This window comes from Crocuta crocuta, unplaced genomic scaffold (assembly GCF_008692635.1).
Source record: "Crocuta crocuta isolate KB4526 unplaced genomic scaffold, BGI_CrCroc_1.0 scaffold253, whole genome shotgun sequence".
NCBI lineage: Eukaryota > Metazoa > Chordata > Mammalia > Carnivora > Hyaenidae > Crocuta > Crocuta crocuta.
The window spans coordinates 2,849,523-2,868,010 of NW_027529451.1; the positions used below are offsets into that span (position 1 = coordinate 2,849,523).

An 18,488-nucleotide genomic window follows, 5' to 3' on the forward strand; every position below is an offset into this window, starting at 1 on the left:
CTTCGAGTCTTTTTCTTCATCTTCCATATTGAGCCCATTACCAAGCCCAACTCATGTTTTCATTGCAGGGTTTCCTGCGTATCCCTTCCCCCCGCCCTTCCTCAGCATACCGATATAGATGAGATACATATATCTCATTTTTCCTCCCTACCAATCCTGTCTCCACTTTTTCCTCCGGGCACACCAGCCACCCTGCTCTCCTACAAACCTGACACAGACAACCTGGAAGCATTTCCTCGTATCCCCCCGCCCCCCATCCAGAACGTTCTTCCCACCTCTTCTGCTTCCCCACTGAGACCCGTCCTTTGAAGGCAATCAGACTCCTCCCCTATAACTGTGTTGTGCCCTCGCTTGGGCCTTTTGCAGACTGTTCTCTTCATCCAGTGTGTCTCCTGCCCCTTTAAGCCTTATCGAATTTTTGTTGAATATTTGTTGAGTGTCCTTGGAAAAGACACCAGCCTGGGGACACCAGAATGAATAAGAACCTGGCTTCTCCTCTAGGGCACTCAGCTCAGGACTCCTCTCCCCTGAGATGTTTTCATGACTCCCACAGACTGAACTGTCAGCTTTCTCGTCTTGTGGGTCTAAGTACCATCTCACAACATATACGTTAGAATTCATATTCCTGCTGCTTCAGTCAGCAAATTAATGTTCTGACATGGAACTCACCGCATGATACTTATTTGCTTAGGTGACAATCTTTTACTAGAGTGGGAATCTCTTAAAAATACTCAGTAACATATTTGAACAGATAAAAAAACTAAATAAACAGGTGAATAGATAGGTGGCTGGATCGATAAATAGATGGGTGCCTGGACAGATAAATGGATGAAATGCTAGACAAATGGATGAATAAATGGATAGGCAGCTCAGAGGAGGGAAAAAATGGTGAGGGAGGACTAATAGATGGACAGACAGATGAATAACTGAATGGATAGACAGATGTATAGATGGTGGATGATGGATTAATAAATGGATGGATGGATGGATGGATGAAAAATCCCCTACAGTTAAGAGAGACTTCCGTGCTAACCCTCCCATCCATCGTAAGAAAACCCTTTAAAATAACTTTGAGAGCTAAGGTAGCCTTCAAAAACATTAACAGTAAATTTAAGTTAATTCAGAAATTTTTATATCAGGATCTTTTTTTGCTTTCAAACTGAACTGACTAGCTATAGTTTTTTCTTTTTTTTCAAGAAAATTGTTTAAATCCAAGTTGGTTAACATGTAGTGTAATAACGGTTTCAGGAGTAGAATTTAGTGACTCATCACTTATATATAACACCCGGTGCCATAGGAAAGATGCTTCTGGTTAACTGACTAATCATATCCCATAGTAGGCTAGCATATGTCTTCATACATGGATTGCCAATTCTTTAAAAATTAAGTTTAATAGAAAGCTTTTAGAACACCAGCTGTACCGGACAATACTTATTTGGTGATTCTGAAAACCCTGAGAAGCCTTAGAGCTTCAGGGATACCAGTGAGAATCACTCGGAGATATATAGGCTCGCATCAATCATTTGAATACCTTAAGGTGAGAGTCTTTCATTTAAACTAGGCATGTAATATGTTCATCCCCACATTCATATTGTAGACCCTTGCTCTGATGATTTGGGTTTCTGAAATTGATTGGACAACATGCGGGCACTTCTCTACAGTAATATTCTAAATAGGGTATTTGGCACACATCCTCAAATGTGCCGACATTTGTCTCTCTCTCTCTCGGATACCTCACTGACACACGGATGGTGCAGACAGAGATCCATCAGGTGTGTCAGTCAGTATCTGGCAAAGTTGGAGCCCAAGGAGATGAACATGGCCACATCTGTTTACTAAGTCAAGTTCACATGGAAGTTCCTGCCATCGAGATGAACCCATTGAAAGTTTACAGATTGCTCCGCTTACCTCTCCTCCATCCTCCCCTCAGTCTCCAGTCACATGGGCCCCAGGCTGGAGCACTGCTCTTACCTTGGCTAAAAATTCTTTCCTCCCTCCCTCCTTCACTTTCTTCCTTCCTATATCTCCTTCCTTATTTTCCTTATTTTTTTTTCTCTTTTCTTTCTCCACTGCTGTATTACATTTCACATTTCAAAACATTCCATGTGTATTAAACCCTCACAGTCTATATTATATACCTTTTGCATTTCATTTGAGAAATAAAATGTGCTTTATTTGACTTAGAATTTTCAGTAGCTTCAGGACCCAATAAATGTTTGGTGAATAAGACATCAGTGTTGGGCTCCCACTATTTTAGTACATATTACAGTGTGTGGCAGTTATTTACATATCTAAATAGATTTCAGAATTCTATGTGTGATGGGGGAAAAAGAATGTCCCTGTTTTTCAGATGAGGAAACTGAGGCTCAGGAACATTTAGGGAATGTACTGAGTTTGCACAGGCAATAAATGATGGACTAAAATGCAAGACTTTGGAATTTTAGCCCAGTCCTTCCCACCTATCCATTGTACCTTTCATGTTTGTTTAAAACCCATAGAGAAAATTTTCATAATTTCTGTGTGTTGTAACAGATACGGGTAGGATCTTGAACCTTGTGTTAGAAGGATAACAAATTGTCTTCTTTCTTGCCTTAACCACTGAATAAAAGCAAGCAGTGATTCAGACGTACCACAGGGCAAGAGAATACGTGGGTACATGCCACAGTTGTGTAAACACACTCTTTATCCAGACTGTATCAGCTAGTTGTTGCTGTATAACAAACTACCCCGAGCTCAGTGACTTGAAACAATAAGCATGTATTATTGTTTAGAAAACTTTTGATCAGCTCGGTGGTACTTCTGGGTTCACTGGGCTCTCTCATGAGACTCTAGTCAGCTTCAGATGGGGTAGGCAGTTCTGCTCATCTTCCCTGAATACTCGCCCAGGTTTCTGGACAGGTTGGCTCTAGATTGATCTCAGATGGTCTTAGCTGGACAAGTTGGCCTCTCCTCCGCATGGTGTCTCGTTTTCCAGCAGGTCAGCCCACACAAGCAGGCTTGTTCACACACTGTGATGAGGTTCGGAGAGGGGTGGGCACGAGTGTGCAAGATGTCTTGGAAATGGTATAACGTTAACTTCGACTGCATTCTGTTGGTTAAAGTGATTCACAAGCCATCCCAGATATGTGGGCTGTGGCATTGTTGCCACCTCTTGATGGGAAAGCCTGCAAAGTCCATGCCAACTGGGCGTGATAGGAAGGCACAGAGGATTGGGGCCATGCTTGCAGTCAAACCACCATGCAAACATGGCTCCCGTTTTCAGGCACCACCCCTTCCCCCCGCCACCATCCAATGCTCCAGTTCTACAGGGTGTGTCAAAGGGTCATACTCCCCAAGAGGAATTGCTGAGCCTCCTTCTCAGAGCTTTCTCCAAGCTAAGTAAAATACCTTCTTTCTATTTTTAAACACCATTTTTAAAAATTTTTTTTAAATGTTTATTATTTTTGAGAGAGAGAGTAACAGGGAGTAAGCAGGGGAGAGGCAGAGAGTGAAGAAGACACAGAATCGGAAGCAGGCTCCACACTCTGAACTGTCAGCACAGAGCCAGAGGCAGAGCTCAAACTCACAAACCACGAGGTTATGACCTGAGCTGAAGTTGGCCGCTTAACCAATTGAGCCACCCAGACGCCCCTTGAAAAAATGTTTTAAGAGGGAAAATATGACAGTGTCAAAGAGGGGTGCCTGGGTGGCTCAATTGGTTAACGTCCAACTTTGGCTCACTCATGTCATGATCTCATGGTTCGTGGGTTCAAGCCCTGCATCGGGCTCTGTGCTGACAGCTCAGAACCCAGAGCCTGCTTCAGATTCTGAGTCTCCTTCTTCTCTCTGCCCCTGCCCCACTCACACTCATTCTGTCTCTCAAAAATGCATTAATGTCAAAAAAAATTTTTTTTAAATGTCAAGCATCTGCAGTCCATTTTCTGAAAATGACTTGGGTTTAGAAAAGAACAGGAATAAAAATTTTGACCATTAGAATTTATCATGGTAGAAATTGTTGTTTAATATTTGGAAGCATGTAACTTGGCATGATACAGGTTCATCTGGAACAGTCTGCTACTGAGAAATTTCTTTTTGTCATCTCCCACCCCCCAGTCAGTACTGCTTTGAAAGGCAGTCCATGTGCCTGGATCTCTGCTCATCATGTACCCTAGATGTATGGATCCTCACTTGAAGATGATTGACTCCCGAATCTGAGATTGCTTGCATTTTTACAAAGAAGTTCAAATTAAAAAAAAAAAAAGGCACCCATCTTTCAGATACACGAGGGCAGGTTGAACTCAACAGCTTGGTATAACAAGGAACTTCCTGCCTGTGGGTATGGGTTACGGGAACAGATACTGAATTCTCATTTTTCTAAACTGGAGATACTTACAAACAACATGAGCTGATCATGCCAAAGGTGTATGGGTTTACTCCTGAGTAAGACACAGAGGGCAACCTCTGTGTCTTAAATTTCCATTTTTAAAAAAATTTTTTTTAGTGTTTGTTTATTTTTGAGAGAGAGAGAGACAAAGTGTGAGTGGAGGGAGGAGCAGAGAGAGAGGGAAACAGAATCTGAACTAGGCTTCAGGCTCTGAGCTGTCAGCACAGAGTCCTATGTGAAGCTCGAACTCAAAAACGCAAGATTGTGACCTGAGCCAAAGTCAGACACTTAACCGACTGAGCTATCCAGGCGCCCCTTGAGTTTCCATTTTTTAACATTCAATTATAAACCATCAGTTAAGACCTTCCTCTCAGCCGTCGTCATGTGGGCTACCTCTGCCAGAAGCACAAAGCCATGGACACATCCGCCTCCAGTGGACAGGATTTGGGGAAAGCCGTCACTGATAGTAGCCCATTGATGCCCAAGGGAACATGCAAAGAAGCTCCACTAATCCTAAAGGAAGGTGTCTTAGAGGCACTGGGCACCTTCTCACCTGCTCATTGTCAAGGATCCTGCTTTTATAGATCATGCAGGAATGTTTTATGGTCCCTCATCTCTGCAGTTGAACTTAGAATGTTTCATAGAGTTCATATGACTCTCCTCCAAAGGAAAGGATCTGTCACTTGTAACAGAGCCTTTAAACTCCAAATCTCTTGCCTTGCAAGGATGGCCACCACGCCGGGCCTGCGCAGAACAGAACATGGCCGCGACAGGGCTGGCCACGGCAGGCGAGACAGAGGAGGAAGAAAGTATTTGGAAATAAAAGACAAAGGGAGGGCTCTCCACTTGAGAGGAGGTAAAATCTCCATATCGAAAAGTGACCAGGGAGAGAAAAATGTGTTTAAAATGGTTTTGAAAGTTTTATTAGTATAATATACCACTTTAACTAGAAAGAGGTATTTGGCATTGGTACATTATGATATTTCGGGGATTTTCGGTAAGTGCTTTGAATAACTGTAAGCAGCTGAGCTAGGCTGGTAGATCCTTGTTAAACTCTGAGAATGTTATGTCCAACTACTTCTCCTATGACTTGCATATTTAATATTCCGTAAAAATTCTAAGTATGCATCCCTGCTCGGCCGCTGTCACTGTGACCACTAGGCCATCCCTTAAACTTCGCATTTGTGGGGATGGAACTGGAGGAGCACAGCACCTTTTCAAGCCCCTGCCCACGTGTTGCTCCCGCCCCCCAGTTGGAGCTGTCCAATCACAGGACTGTATTCACTTAACAGACACTGCGGTGCCCCGCCCTCAGTCTGGTCCCAAAGGCGTGTGTCACTGCGCAGAAGGGCGGGGGGCTTGCATTGCAGCCTCATTCGCTAACCTTTCTCTGTGTATTTGCTCAAACTTCTACTAGTGCTTACATGGCAAGTGCTGTGTGTTATGTACAAGACACGGTGTCCACCCTTAAGGAGATGTTGATCTTGAATATTCACTCACCCCAACTCCACCCATGTGTACCGTGGGACCTGCGGTGCTCCACCTTGAGCACCAACCCCGACTCCTGAAATAATGGGAAATGTCTGTCCCTATTAGTCATAGACCCACCTGCCTTCAAATCCATTGGCTTGCAGTTTATTTACGTAATTAATTCAGAAAAGTTCTTTTTAAACCAAGACTAAACTCTGTTTGTGGTTTTCTGTTAAGTGTATGGGTATGTTAGTTACAGGCTCTCCCCCATGCACAGCAACCAGATAGCTCAACTCACCAACCGTGACCCATTATTTCTGCCGTTAGCGGGGTGAAGAGTCAAGATGAACGAATTCCAGACCTTAGTATTCAAACAAGAATAAACAGACCATTATGCGTCCTTTGCTAAACTGAACACAGGGAACTTTATGGGCAAAACCACTGTCAATTGTATTTTCCTTTTTCTTTTTCTTTTTGAAGTCATGGAATTTTTCGGGAAGGATTTTCATCTCTTCCTGAATCCAAGTGAAATCCACACCTTTTGCATGTTTTCCGCATTACATTTTTATTATGTGCGTGGAAATCAATATTCTAGATACATGCACAAGTGCACACATTAAAATGAACATGACTTCATTTATTTCCATGATTAGACATTCAAATAAAAGTGCTTGGGTGTCTGTTTTCATATTCATAGGTCGAGATCCGTACATCAGAGGTATTTGTATAAGTGACACTTTTATTACATTCATTTCATTTGCAATATGATAGTGGATCATAAATATGTTACTTTTACGCCACCAAATCTGATTTGTGGCGCTTGGCCCTCACAAGGAGAATGCTTGATATTTTATGGAGCACCTTGCGTCCGAGAAGCGCTCTGCAGACATCAGGCCCGGCTCTCGCAGGTGTGTAAATCACACTCATGACCCTTCAGATGCCCCTCCTGCTTCATCAGCCTGCTGGCCCCACTGCAGGGGTGGAGAGTAGTTCTCAAATGCCCCGTGGGCCCTGACGTGGAGATGAGGCCTCTGATTTCTGGAAGGAAGAGGCTCGGGGGGCTCTTGTTGCACACAGGGCAGACCCCATGTCCTCACCTTGGCCTTCACAGAACAGTTTTTTAGCCCCCAATGTGGGCCAGAAACTGTATTCAACCTTTAGGAGTCAGAGACAAAATGGGACCTTGGCCATCCAGATATTCAGACCAGGAGGGGAGGGCTCTGTGCAAGAGTAATTGGCCCCCACCTTGTGATAGGGGCTCTGAGCAGTGGTATGTACTCCCCCCACCACCACCATGCCTTCCAGGGATGCACTGTGTGTGAAAATAAACGGTCAACTACTGGGTCCGTCAGAGGCAAATTGGTGCCCATGCCAGCCAGCATTACTTCCGTGGGAGTGGACCCAGAACCCAGCCACCAACATCACAGGCAGCCTTTGGAGCTGACTGTCCAGTTGTGCAGCTCAGACTCCCTAGGCTCCCACCTGCCTTCCCCTCGCTCCCCTCAGCTGGTCCTCTCCTTTCCCAGCACCAGCTTCCCCATCCTGGATCAGGCCTCCCTGCCCTTACACACACACACGCCAGTGGTACACATGCACCATCCTTCACGGCACCATGTGGTAGAATTGTGAATGTGTATGCCGTGACCAAACACAGTGGTTAAGAATGAGGACTCTGGGGGCACTTAACTAAGAAGTCAATTAAGCATCCAACTTCAGCTCAGGTCATGATATTGCAGTTTGTGGGTTCGAGCCCCACGCCGGGCTCTGTGCTGACAGCTCAGAGCCTGGAGCCTGCTTCGGATCCCATGTCTCCCCTACTCTCTGCCCCTCCCCCACTCATGCTCTATTATTCTGTTTCTCAATAATAAATGTTAAAAAAAAAAAAAAAGAATGAGGACTCTGATGCCAGGTTTTGTGAGTTCAGATCCCCACTACATCATTTATAAGATGCAAGGCCTTGGACAGGGTACTTAGCTTTCTGTGCCTCAGTTGTCTCATCTGCAAAATAAGCATAATAATGATAGGCATGAGGTTGTTGAATGGCCTAATATGAATAGAAAGCTTCCGGAAGTGCCCCATAGCTGCTTGGGTATCTGGAATTAACAGTTTCAGTGTTGAAAGAGTTCTCTGGGATAAGTCCCGGTACATACACTAATAGCGATGCCGTGTTCTCATTATTATTGTTCATGTTGCTGTCGGGTGATGAATGTCTGGCTGTCACCGTAAGTGAGCTTTCCGGCAGCGGGACCACCTGTGTGGCTCCACCGTTACTTCATCCCTGCAGCAGATGGTACATACTAGATGCTCAAACACCATTTGAATGAATGAATGGCCAGAAAATGAAGAAATGAGTCCATCTGTTCATTTGGGGGTCGCTACCAGGTGGCTTCTTGAGAAGCATCACTGCCACTTGCAGTCCTGGACCTTGTGATAAAGCCCACGGATCGTCAGTGTTCGGGTCCACCATTTGCACATGGAAGGGCCTTCAGTTCTTCTTCCTGTATGGCAGGCCGTATGCACCTTGATGGTAGACTTGCTGTTTCCCGCCTAGCAGACTGTCCGTGCATCTCTGGGAGGGCGCTGCTGCCTTTGGAGAGGCTCTGAGAGGGGCGGAATCCCCCGGGATGGTGGTGGAGCCAGCGTATGCCCCGGGTAGCTGGCTCCCTGCAGCACCTGCGTCACCCCCTGCCCCGCACCAGTACCCTACAAGGGGTTAAGCCCCTACCCTGCTGCAGACGCTGCTGACCATGAGTCCCCCGAAGGTGGATGAAGCCACTGTCCCCAGGCCCTCACAGTGCCCCATGTCCTGCATCACCTCTTGGATCACGGCAGCTCTTGGGAGCCATCCCCATGCATAGCCCAGATACCACATCTGCAGTCCACGCCAGTTTAAAACCATTGAGCAAAGCAGTTGTTGAAGCCACATGCTTATGAGATGCATCCATCAACTTAGGAACCTTTCCATGCTGGGGGGTGTCATTCCCAGGGGGGCATCGTGTCTTGCAGTTGGAGAGGAGTACCCAAGAGTCCCAGGGGCCCTTTGGTCATGGAGACAGAGGGAGGGGTGCTCTGCCTCAGAAGGGCAGGAGCTGTCTGGAAGGGAGCCTGTGGTGTCACATGCTTGTCCCCTGCCAACCAGGCAGCTGATAAGAGGGTCCGAGTTTGGGCCTCAAAGTGCAGAAGACAGAGCTCTGGCTTTACAGCTGTTATTTTTGCAAATGGCGGGTGCCGTCTGCACAACCCAACTGCCCCCACTCGGTGCCCTGCTACAGCTAGCTCACCAAGGTCCCCTTCCCACCTGACCTCACCTCTCACTTTCGGGCTTGGTACAGATACTCCATGGGGGCAGCTCACGGAGTGCCCCTCCCGCCTCCCAGGTAACCTCCAGGTCTGTCTTTCCCACATGAGTTTTCCAGGGAATGGGCCAGGGGGCCATGGGTGGATGAGGGACAGTGAAGCAGAATGCTAAGAAGCACAGACACTTCTCAAGGTCCTACAGACTTGCCTGGGAATGCGATTCTGGGTAATTGTGTGTGTGTGGTGCCTCTGTCTGCTTTTTTGTATATTCCACTGAAATCTTGGCTTGACTACGTTCAAACAGGGTGATCTTGGGCCTCAAGCTTCTGAGAGTGTAGAAGTGGAATTTTAATGCCTACCTCACCCGGTTCACTGTGGAATTTAGTGAACTAGAATTCCTGAATTGCTTAAGGCAATGGCTGGTCCTTGCTAAGCAATCAAAAAGTGGCATTACTGTCACTGCTGTGTTAAGCGGTCAGAGGTGCCATCTTGGTTTCTGATTCCAGTCGGAACAATTCCTCATATTCAGTGACTTGTGGCCTCCTCAAGGGGCTGGGTTTTTGTTCTTATTTTAAGGTATAACTCGGAGCAAAGCATTCATCATTTTAAAGTATGCGGTTCAGTGGTTTGTAGTATATTCACAAGGTTGTATGGCCATTCCCACTGTCTAATTCCAGAACATTCACTTCTCCCTAACAAGAAGTCCCATTAGCAGTCACTTCCTATCTTCCATGTGCCCCAGCCCCTGGCAACCACTGACCTGCCTTCTGTCTATGAGTTTGCTTTCTCTGAACATCTCATATAAATAGAGTCACATAACATGTGGCCTTTTGTGGCTGACTTCTTTCACAGACCATAATGTTGTCACAGTTCATCCGCGTTGTGACGTGGGCTCTGTGCGTCACTCCTTTATGGCCAGTGATATTCTGCTGTGTGGATGTAGCACAATGGTTTATCCATTTGTCAGTTGATGTACAAGTGGGTTGTTTCCACTGTGGGGCTATTGACGAGAAGGGCCACCATGAACCTTTGTGTACAAGTTCTGCATGCACACTTATTTTCTGTTCTCTTGGGTGGGAACGGGATTGTTGGATCATGTGGTAACTCTGTGTTGAGCTTTTCAAGGGACTGCCAGACTGCTTTCCTCAGAGCTCTGTTTTAGAAGGACCCTCACAGCTCAGATAGGACTTTTGTGTTAGCAAACGAGGAGGGTCATGGGAAGGAGCCAGGAAAGCCCGCTGACCGGCATGGAGAGCCTGGGGTGAACACACAAGGCTTCAGACCCCAGCCTCCCCTCACAGATCCAGACCCCATCGTTGAGGAGAGCCGCGGGGGCGTCTCTACTGCCATGCGCTACCCCCTTCCTCCCTCATGCTCCCTCCTTTGCTGACTGTGTTCTTTGCTTTCTAACTGCTTTAAACCACATGCTGCCCTCCCCCTGCATCCCACACCTGCTAGGAATGGTCTGGGCACTTGGCCAGTCTACACTGAAAAGGAATACATTGGAGGCCAAGTTATTTCACACCCGTCTTTACCACTCACCTTAATCTGGAAATGTTCTGAGCCAAAGAACAGTGTCGTTTCAGAGTCCTGGGGGCAGAAAATCCTCTGGGGAGGTAGTGTTTTCTTCTCAAACATGTCCACTCCCTTCAGAGTGAGTGAGTGAATCCAGGTGAAGAAAGAACTTGTCGACTGTGTAAACATTCCTTAGTCTCTCTGACAGTGTGTTCATCTGTAAAATGAGTTTAAAATCGCCTACCTGATAAGGGGATTCAGTGAGGTGTACAGTTCCCAGTACAGTGCTTAAGGTGCTCAAGAATTGGGACTCTAGGGGCGCCTGGGTGGCTCAGTCAGTTAAGTGTTAGACTTCGGCTCAGGTCATGATCTCACGGTTCGTGGGTTCGAGCCCCGCGTCTGGCTATGGGCTGACAGCTCAGAGCCTGGAGCCTGTTTCAGATTCTGTGTCTCCCTCTCTCTCTGACCCTCCCCTGCTCACGCTGTCTGTCTGTCTCTGTCTCTCTCTCTCAGAAATAAATTTAAAAAAAAAGAAATGGGACTCCTCTCCCTGGCTGCCCTCCCTCCCTGTCAGGAGTAAGTGACTTATGCAGACACTGGGATCGTTCAGTACCATTCACACCCTCCCCTCCCCATCCCTGTCCTTCCGCCTTGCTGCGTTCCTCAAGCCTGCATTTTAGTCTGCCCCATATGGGGCCTCGGGATCCTCACAGTGTAGACCCGGGAATGGCCACTTCTCAGATCACCGTGGGTGCTCTCAGGGGAGGCAACACAAGCCAAATCCTCTTAGGGCAGATCGGATTATGACCCGGGTCATTTTGCAGCACAGATTCGCAGGTCACGGCGGTGGCATACACGGCCAGGTGGTGTCCAGCCTGGCCACCTCCAGGTCCCCGGGGAACGCAGACTCCCCGAAGGGGCTTGCATAGTCTAGGTTTACCTGTTGGCCTCCCTGGGTTTCGGTTTCCTGCCCCAGGAGATCCTAGCCAGAGGCCAGAGCTTTGCATTACAGTCAGGTTTGAAGTCATCTGAGCACTGTGTGCTGTGAGGGGAAGCGTGGCTTTCCACAGCCCCAGATCCTGGGCCCTGACTCATCCTGGCACCGCGCTCAGCTGCGAAAGTGCTGAGGCAAAGACACACCCCCTGCCCAGGGGTCAGTGGGCCAGACAAGATGTGGAATCGAGCGGCTATAGATGAAAAAGCCAATGAATGGACAAATTGTGTTTCAGGCCAGGGGCTCATAATGCACAAATGATTATTTTAAAATAATTTTTTAACTAATGAGTATTAATATTTTACTTAAATATTATATGTGATGTGTATAATATGTAATATATTAGTATAGTATTTACAAATAATAAACGATTATATGATTAATACCAAAAGTCTAGGAAGCAGAAAAGCATGAAGGGACAAAAATCACTGTCCTATCGCCTTTAAGATGACTCTCTTCAGAAGCGTCAGTCCATTCAGAAAACTAAAAGACAACAACAACAACAAAACCAGAAGGCTTAGCTAGGAATCATGAATCACGATGCAACAAGGCTTTTGTTCAGCAATGTGTCTCCCAGGCCTAAGTGGTTCCCTCGGAGCCTCTGGAACTGGGTGGGGGAACAACGGGGTGGGAATGAGGGGGCATTTGAAAAATCCATCTTTTGAGGACTAGTCCACATAGAAAGTTCTATCCAAGCGAACTGAGGCTCTTAGCCTTTTGGGTGATCTTTACAGTCACTCTTTAAGAATCACCTGGGAGTTACACACACAGACAAACCTTCCTCTCTGCCTGGCCCCTCTGGCCGCCAAGCCTCTCTTCTTGGGAAATGTGTTCATGGCACCTTTTCCCACTGTTCCTATTCTAAGTGTCGAGTGAGTCCCGGCAGCATCAGGAGATGGAAGCTTCCAGCTCAGGCCACACAGGCCCGGCCGTTTGTGACCCCTGATTTGACTTCTCTCTCATTTCCAGCTGTCAGGAATGACAGGAACAAGAAAAAGAAGGAGCCTTCGAAGCAGGAATGCACGGAAAGCTATGAAATGACAGCTGAGCTGGACGATCTCACAGAGAAGATCCGAAAAGCTCACCAGGAAACCTTCCCGTCGCTCTGCCAGCTGGGTAAATACACCACGGTAAGAGATGCTTCCGCCCGAGGCTGCTGGGAGGGTAGGTGCCTTGTGTGCATGCTCGCTCCCTCCTTCCCTCTCCCCTTGCCCTGGAGGGGATGTCCCCCCAAATTCAGCCCAGAACATGCCGGTGGATTGAGCGGGGCAACGCAGTGGTCACCCCCATCCACGTGGCAGCCTCTGCACTCTCCCTGAGTAGGCTGGATGTCTCCCCCGCTCCAGTCACACAAGCCTGTGTGCACTCAAGAAACACAGACTGAGCACTTCCTGTCTGTAGGCTGTGTGCAAGGCACTGGCGACACGAGTGACTACGAGAAGGTCGCTCCTCAGAGGGACATACAGTCTGGTGAGGGAGACCAGTGAAACCAGTGAGGGGTTGCACCAATCATGACAGGTGCCCGGACAGAGCCCAGTGTCACCTGAAGGGGGCAGGCTTGTAAAAGCACCCATCCAGCTGTACAGTCCAGCCAACATTATGGGGGCCCGCGACTGGGCCACGGCCTGGCTTGAGAGAGGGTGTCCAACCCCTAAGCCAGGGCTGGGGAAGGCCCAGGCGTGACTCCTCCCCCAGAAGGCGGGAGTGCCCGATGCACCCGAAATGGCTTTTGCTGCTGGTAGATATGCAGAGAAGGTAGGAGGAGAGGATGTGGGCTCAAGGATGGGTGGCATATATTGATCTGGTCCAGGACGTGTCATGGACGACCCAGGAAGTACTTCAATTTTTTTAAACTGGGTTTTGCTTGTATTATGTTCACTGATACCGATTTCCACGGCATGGCACATAATAGGTACTCAATTAAGTATTTGTTGAATGAATGAACGAACAAATGATTGAATATAACTAGAATGCTGTTCTGGCCTCCTTAAGTAGCATGTGGCTTGCCCAAGATGCTGGAAAATGTATTTTTTAAAAAAATCCCATTATCTGGGGCGCCTGGGTGGCTCAGTGGGTTAAGAGGCCCACTTTTGATTTCAGTTCAGGTCATGATCTCACAGTTGTGCGTGGAGCCCCACATCGGGTTCCATGATGACAGTATGGAGGCTGCTTGGGTTTCTCTCTCTTCCTTTTTCTCTGCCTCCCCCCCCTCCACAAAAATAAGCATTTAAAAAAAATTTTATTTTCATTTTTATTTTTTCATATTTTTATTTATTTCTAGGAGAGAGAGAGACAGCGTGAGCAGGGGAGGGTCAGAGAGAGAGGGAGTCACAGACTGAAACAGGCTCCAGGCTCTGAGCTGGCAGTCAGCACAGAGCTCGACGCGGGGCTCGAACCCACGAACCGCGAGATCATGACCTAAGCGAAAGTCGGACGCTTAACCGACTAAGCCACCCAGGTGCCCCTAAAAAATTTTTTAAACCCAAGTATAGCCTTTGCCGGTGGGTGACTGGCATGCTGGAAAGAGGAGACTGTGAGAGCTCCTGAAGATAAAGCGGAAACAGTGATGCGGAGAGAGAAAGAGCAGCGAGCACAGGGGGAGCTCACGGACGTGACTTTGGGGGAGGGGTGCTGTCACTGCTTTTCTGTGAAACGGAGCAGTAACCAGGGGCAGGCCCGGAGGGTTTGCTGGAGATGGGCTCAAGAACACCTTGGGGCAGCTTCTTGGGTGCCCACGAGGCCGAACAGGGGTGGCAGCAGCGTTAGACGGGGCCAGACGGAAGACTCTGGCTCAGGGAGGACCTTGAGTGGTGCTCCCCGAGCCCCGGCGTGCTTGCTTCTGGCAGCACCTGGCCGTCTCACTGCCGTGCGCACTCCAACTCAGCCAGTCAGGGTAGTGATGGGGGCGGGGGTGTTTCTAACCAGCTTCTCGGTGACCATGCTGTGCATGGCAAAGGCCATGAGCCGGACTTGAGTAGCCAGACCCGGGAGGACTCTGGGGCTCACCCAGACCCTTGGGGACAAGGATCATCCTTTGGAGAGGGATCCAAAAGGACCCTTCCCCGTCCACCTCTCTCTGGGGAGACACTGTCCATCCCCATCATCCCAGGCACTTTGTGGGAACTTTCTGCACCTCTTTTGATCCAACAGGGAAAATGGAAACCCACTTCCCTCTCCAAAGGATGATCCTTAACTAGAGGGCAGCCGACCTCCTTCCAGAAGCACTCTGCCCATTTGTGGGATCAAGGCTGCTCTGATCCAGCCTCTCATCTGGCTTTTCTCTTCATTTCTACTCCCCATACACAGATCTAGCTCAGTTTTTATTGTAAGCAACTTCAAATCCTTTCTGGAAGTGGGTGGGGATATAAATAAATAAGAGCAGCCATAACACATTCTCGGCAAGCTCTTAGCTCCGAGTTGAGCATTTTTTTTTAATAAAGAGCTTTTTTTAGACAGCCAGTTGCTCCCACTGGAGGGAACTTCCTGCCGTCTTCACTAGCCTGGCATCCCTGTCGGATGCCTTTGGAATAAGTGGGCAGAGAGGAATTAAAAAGGCAGCTAGCCACCCACCGACAGACCTTTGAAAGAGTAGTTCTTTTTCTTCTCAAATTAGGGTAGATTTGGGACAAGTGGTCAGGCCTAAGGAGGCAGCAGAAATGGGTGGGGAGGCGGGAACATATGCTCCCCCCACCCCCCACCCTCCACGCCCGGCCTGGGCCAGGGCACTCACCTCCAAGCTTCAGAGTTAGTGTCCTTGGGAAGATTCCTAACCAATGACCACCCCTGCAAAAACCAGGAGGAGTGGGAGGGGATCCCAGGGGAAGGGTGGGAAACAGGGCAGGGGCCCCTAGTTCTAGAGGAATCTCCAAAACAGAACGAAGAAGCAACCCAGAGGCAGCGTCCTAGCTCCGAGGATATTCCCTCTGCTTCTGTAGGTCCAACTCCAGCAACTGTGTCATTGGGTTTGGGGGCTTCGTAGACCTGGGGTCTTGCCTGGGCCACAGCACTGGGTGACCTTGGATCCACCACAGGAGCCTCGGCCCCTCCTCTGTAGAAGTGGATTTGCCCAGTGCCCACCCCACGGGGTTGCTGGGAAGGCTAAGTGAGACGGCTGCACCAGCATGCCCAGAGCAGGGCCTGGTGGAGAGAGCTGTGAAATGGGCAGGTGCCCTCTCGAGCAAGTGATGAACATGGTGTGGACATATGCTGCCCTCCACAGGACTCGTGTGGTTGCGCTGTGGAGATTTACAGAGCCCTTAATCAACTCAGAAACATGACCACCAACAGAAACATTACGCAGCCCTCCAAAAGACCTACCAGGAAACGAGTGCTTAAGAAAAAGAAGGGTATTGTGAGTGGTTCCGGCCATTTACAGACTTGGCCTTCGTTCTAGAAAACTGACACTGGGATCAGCCCAAGGATCAGAACCTGACACTGGGGAGGTCAGCCTCCTCCCCCCAGGAGAGATATACCTGGTGGGGGTGGATGATGGGGGCGTTGCGAGGCCAGAGTTCTAATCTCCACTCTGCCACCTCCCAGTTGTCTGACCTTGAACCAGCTCTTATCTTTGGTGAGCCTGTTTCCTGCCAGTAAACATACCTGCCCTGTGTGTATCACTGCACTTTGATTTTCCGACACACGTTTACTGTATCCCTACTGTATTCATCTCCTTGGGCCGCCATAACAAAGTGCCACGAACTGGGTGGCGTAAGTCAATGGAAATTTATTATCTCTCTGCTCTGGAAGCTGGAAGTCCAATATTAAGATGTCAGCGGGGCCATGCTCTCTCTGACGGCTCTAGGGAAGAATCCTTCCTTGCCTCTTATAGCTTCTGCTGTTGAGGGCGATTCTTGGCACTCCCCGGCTTGCAGAAGCATTACTCCAAGCCTCTGTCTTCACGTGATCATCTCCTGTCCCTGCGTTTCCATATCACCCTCCCTCCACGCGCATCTTTCTCTGTCCACGTTTCCTGTCATCACCGGTCATACTAGATGGAGTCTGACCTCATGACCTCATTTTAAGCTGATAACCTGTGTGAAGACCCCATTTCCAAATAGGGTCACATTCTGAAGTTCCGGGGCATTAGGACCTCGACATATCTTTGGGGGGAGGGGGACGCAATTCAACCCGTAACACCTGCCGAGCATGGAATTGGAGCGCACCAACGTTTACCCTTCCGTGCGGACAGCTCTTCTGTGAAGTCTGGCTGAAAATCCAATGCTGTCACATGCTCTGCGAGCTTTTAGAAACCTCTGGCAGTACACATCACAAGTCTTTGGCTTTTAATGAAAAATGCCCTCTAGGCACTGTGCTGCATTCCCTGGATCTCACTGCGTGGTGGAGAAAGGAAAAGACATTTTTGGTCAAGGGAATCGCATGAGCATGGCCAGGAGTTTGGCAAAGGAAGGACTTGAGGCAGAGCCTAAGGAGATAGGTCAGGGCTGGCTGGCGGAATAAGTGTATGAGCATTAGCAATAGAGAGCCAAGCGAGGTTTCTAGGCAGGAGAAGCAATGCCAAGAGGGTGAGCCCTGGCCGCTCCGTGCCTGGCCAGTCAGCAGGGCGGAGCTCTGGTTCTTTCTCAGATGTGCCCTTGGAGTTCCAGAAGCCATCAGTGGCCTTTCAGAGTAGCTGAGTCCACCCCATAATCCATCCTTTTCTGGACATACTCCGGAACCTTGATCCACACCCTCCGGCTGGTATATTCCTGTGGCTGTACCCGGACACTCCACTAAGGTCCCCCTGAATCTCTAAGATCACCAGCCCTAAAGGGGCTGCAGCTGTCCAGGGGAGCCTCATGTCCAGAATCTGAGGCAATGGGGGTGCAGGGGCACCCCTCAAACGTCACCTTCAGGGAGATCGTGCTTGCTTGTAGGCCGACTTCCAAGAAACTCTTGGGGAGGTCCTGGCTTCCAGATCCTTATCACTGCCCCCTTCCCACCGCCTACGGCTGTTACTCGGCTCTGTCTACCCAGAGGCTGCGCCATGCCAGTCCTTGCCCCCACGGGGCTGGAAGGCTGCCACGCTGCCTTTCCCCACCTGTTGGAAGAATCCAGTTCTAAGAGAATGCTAGACGTGTGCTGGGGGCCTCTGTGCCTCCCTCCTCCCACCGACGGACGTCCCCCAGCTGGTACAGTCCTAAGGCCATGTCCTCATAGTGCCTAGAGGCGTGTTTGTTGGCCGTAGAGAGGGAGAGGCTGGCCTGGCGCATATGTTCCTTTCATAATGGTGCCAGGGATCCTTTGGCCGCCTCCCGGAAGCATCCAGCACTTCCAGCCAGGAGGGACATCGCAAGTGCAACAACAGGCGCTAGAAGACCGCAAGTTCGGGCCAGGAAGCAGAATACGAGGTGACCCTGCAGCGGGAGGGCGGGTGACGTGGCGTAAAGGCGCGGGCGGCGCGAACACTGCCACAGGGCTGCCTCCTGGGACTCCGGTGCCCCGCACTCCACAGCGGGGCATCTCGCACAAATGACGTGACTTCTCTGGGCCTCAGCCGCCGCCCCAGCCAAATGGGGTGAGAACAGCTCCTCCCGATGAGAGTGCGGTGAGAGACGGACTGGGGGCCGTTGCGCGGGCGCAGACCTGGGGCGTGGAAGACAGGGGCGTCCTGCACCCACGCCGTGGCCAGCGGCCTTGCCGGGCGGTCGACGGGCAAATTCGGGCCTAGGGAAGGGGGGGCCCCCGGCAGGTGCGGCCCGGTTCCCTGGGAGACACAACTGCTCATTGTTTGGAAGATTTTGCATCGCCTCCTTGATTTAAAAAAAAAGGGGGGGCGGACCCTTCTGCGTGACAAGAATGGCCGTATAATTGGATTTCGTGGCAGGGTTGGGCTTTGCTGCTGCTGAAGCT

The 18,488-nt window shown here is 49.4% G+C and overlaps 1 protein-coding gene across 2 annotated transcripts in view; it reads left to right on the forward strand.

Moving 5' to 3' along the window:
• The window catches only part of RARB (retinoic acid receptor beta), a 396,214-nt gene that overhangs the window by 357,220 nt on the left and 20,506 nt on the right, over positions 1–18,488 (forward strand). For both annotated transcript variants that reach the window (XM_077760724.1, XM_077760725.1), the window contains exon 4: positions 12,609–12,769. In XM_077760724.1, coding sequence (XP_077616850.1) covers positions 12,609–12,769 — 161 coding nt within the window. The remainder of the gene's footprint in view (positions 1–12,608; positions 12,770–18,488) is intronic.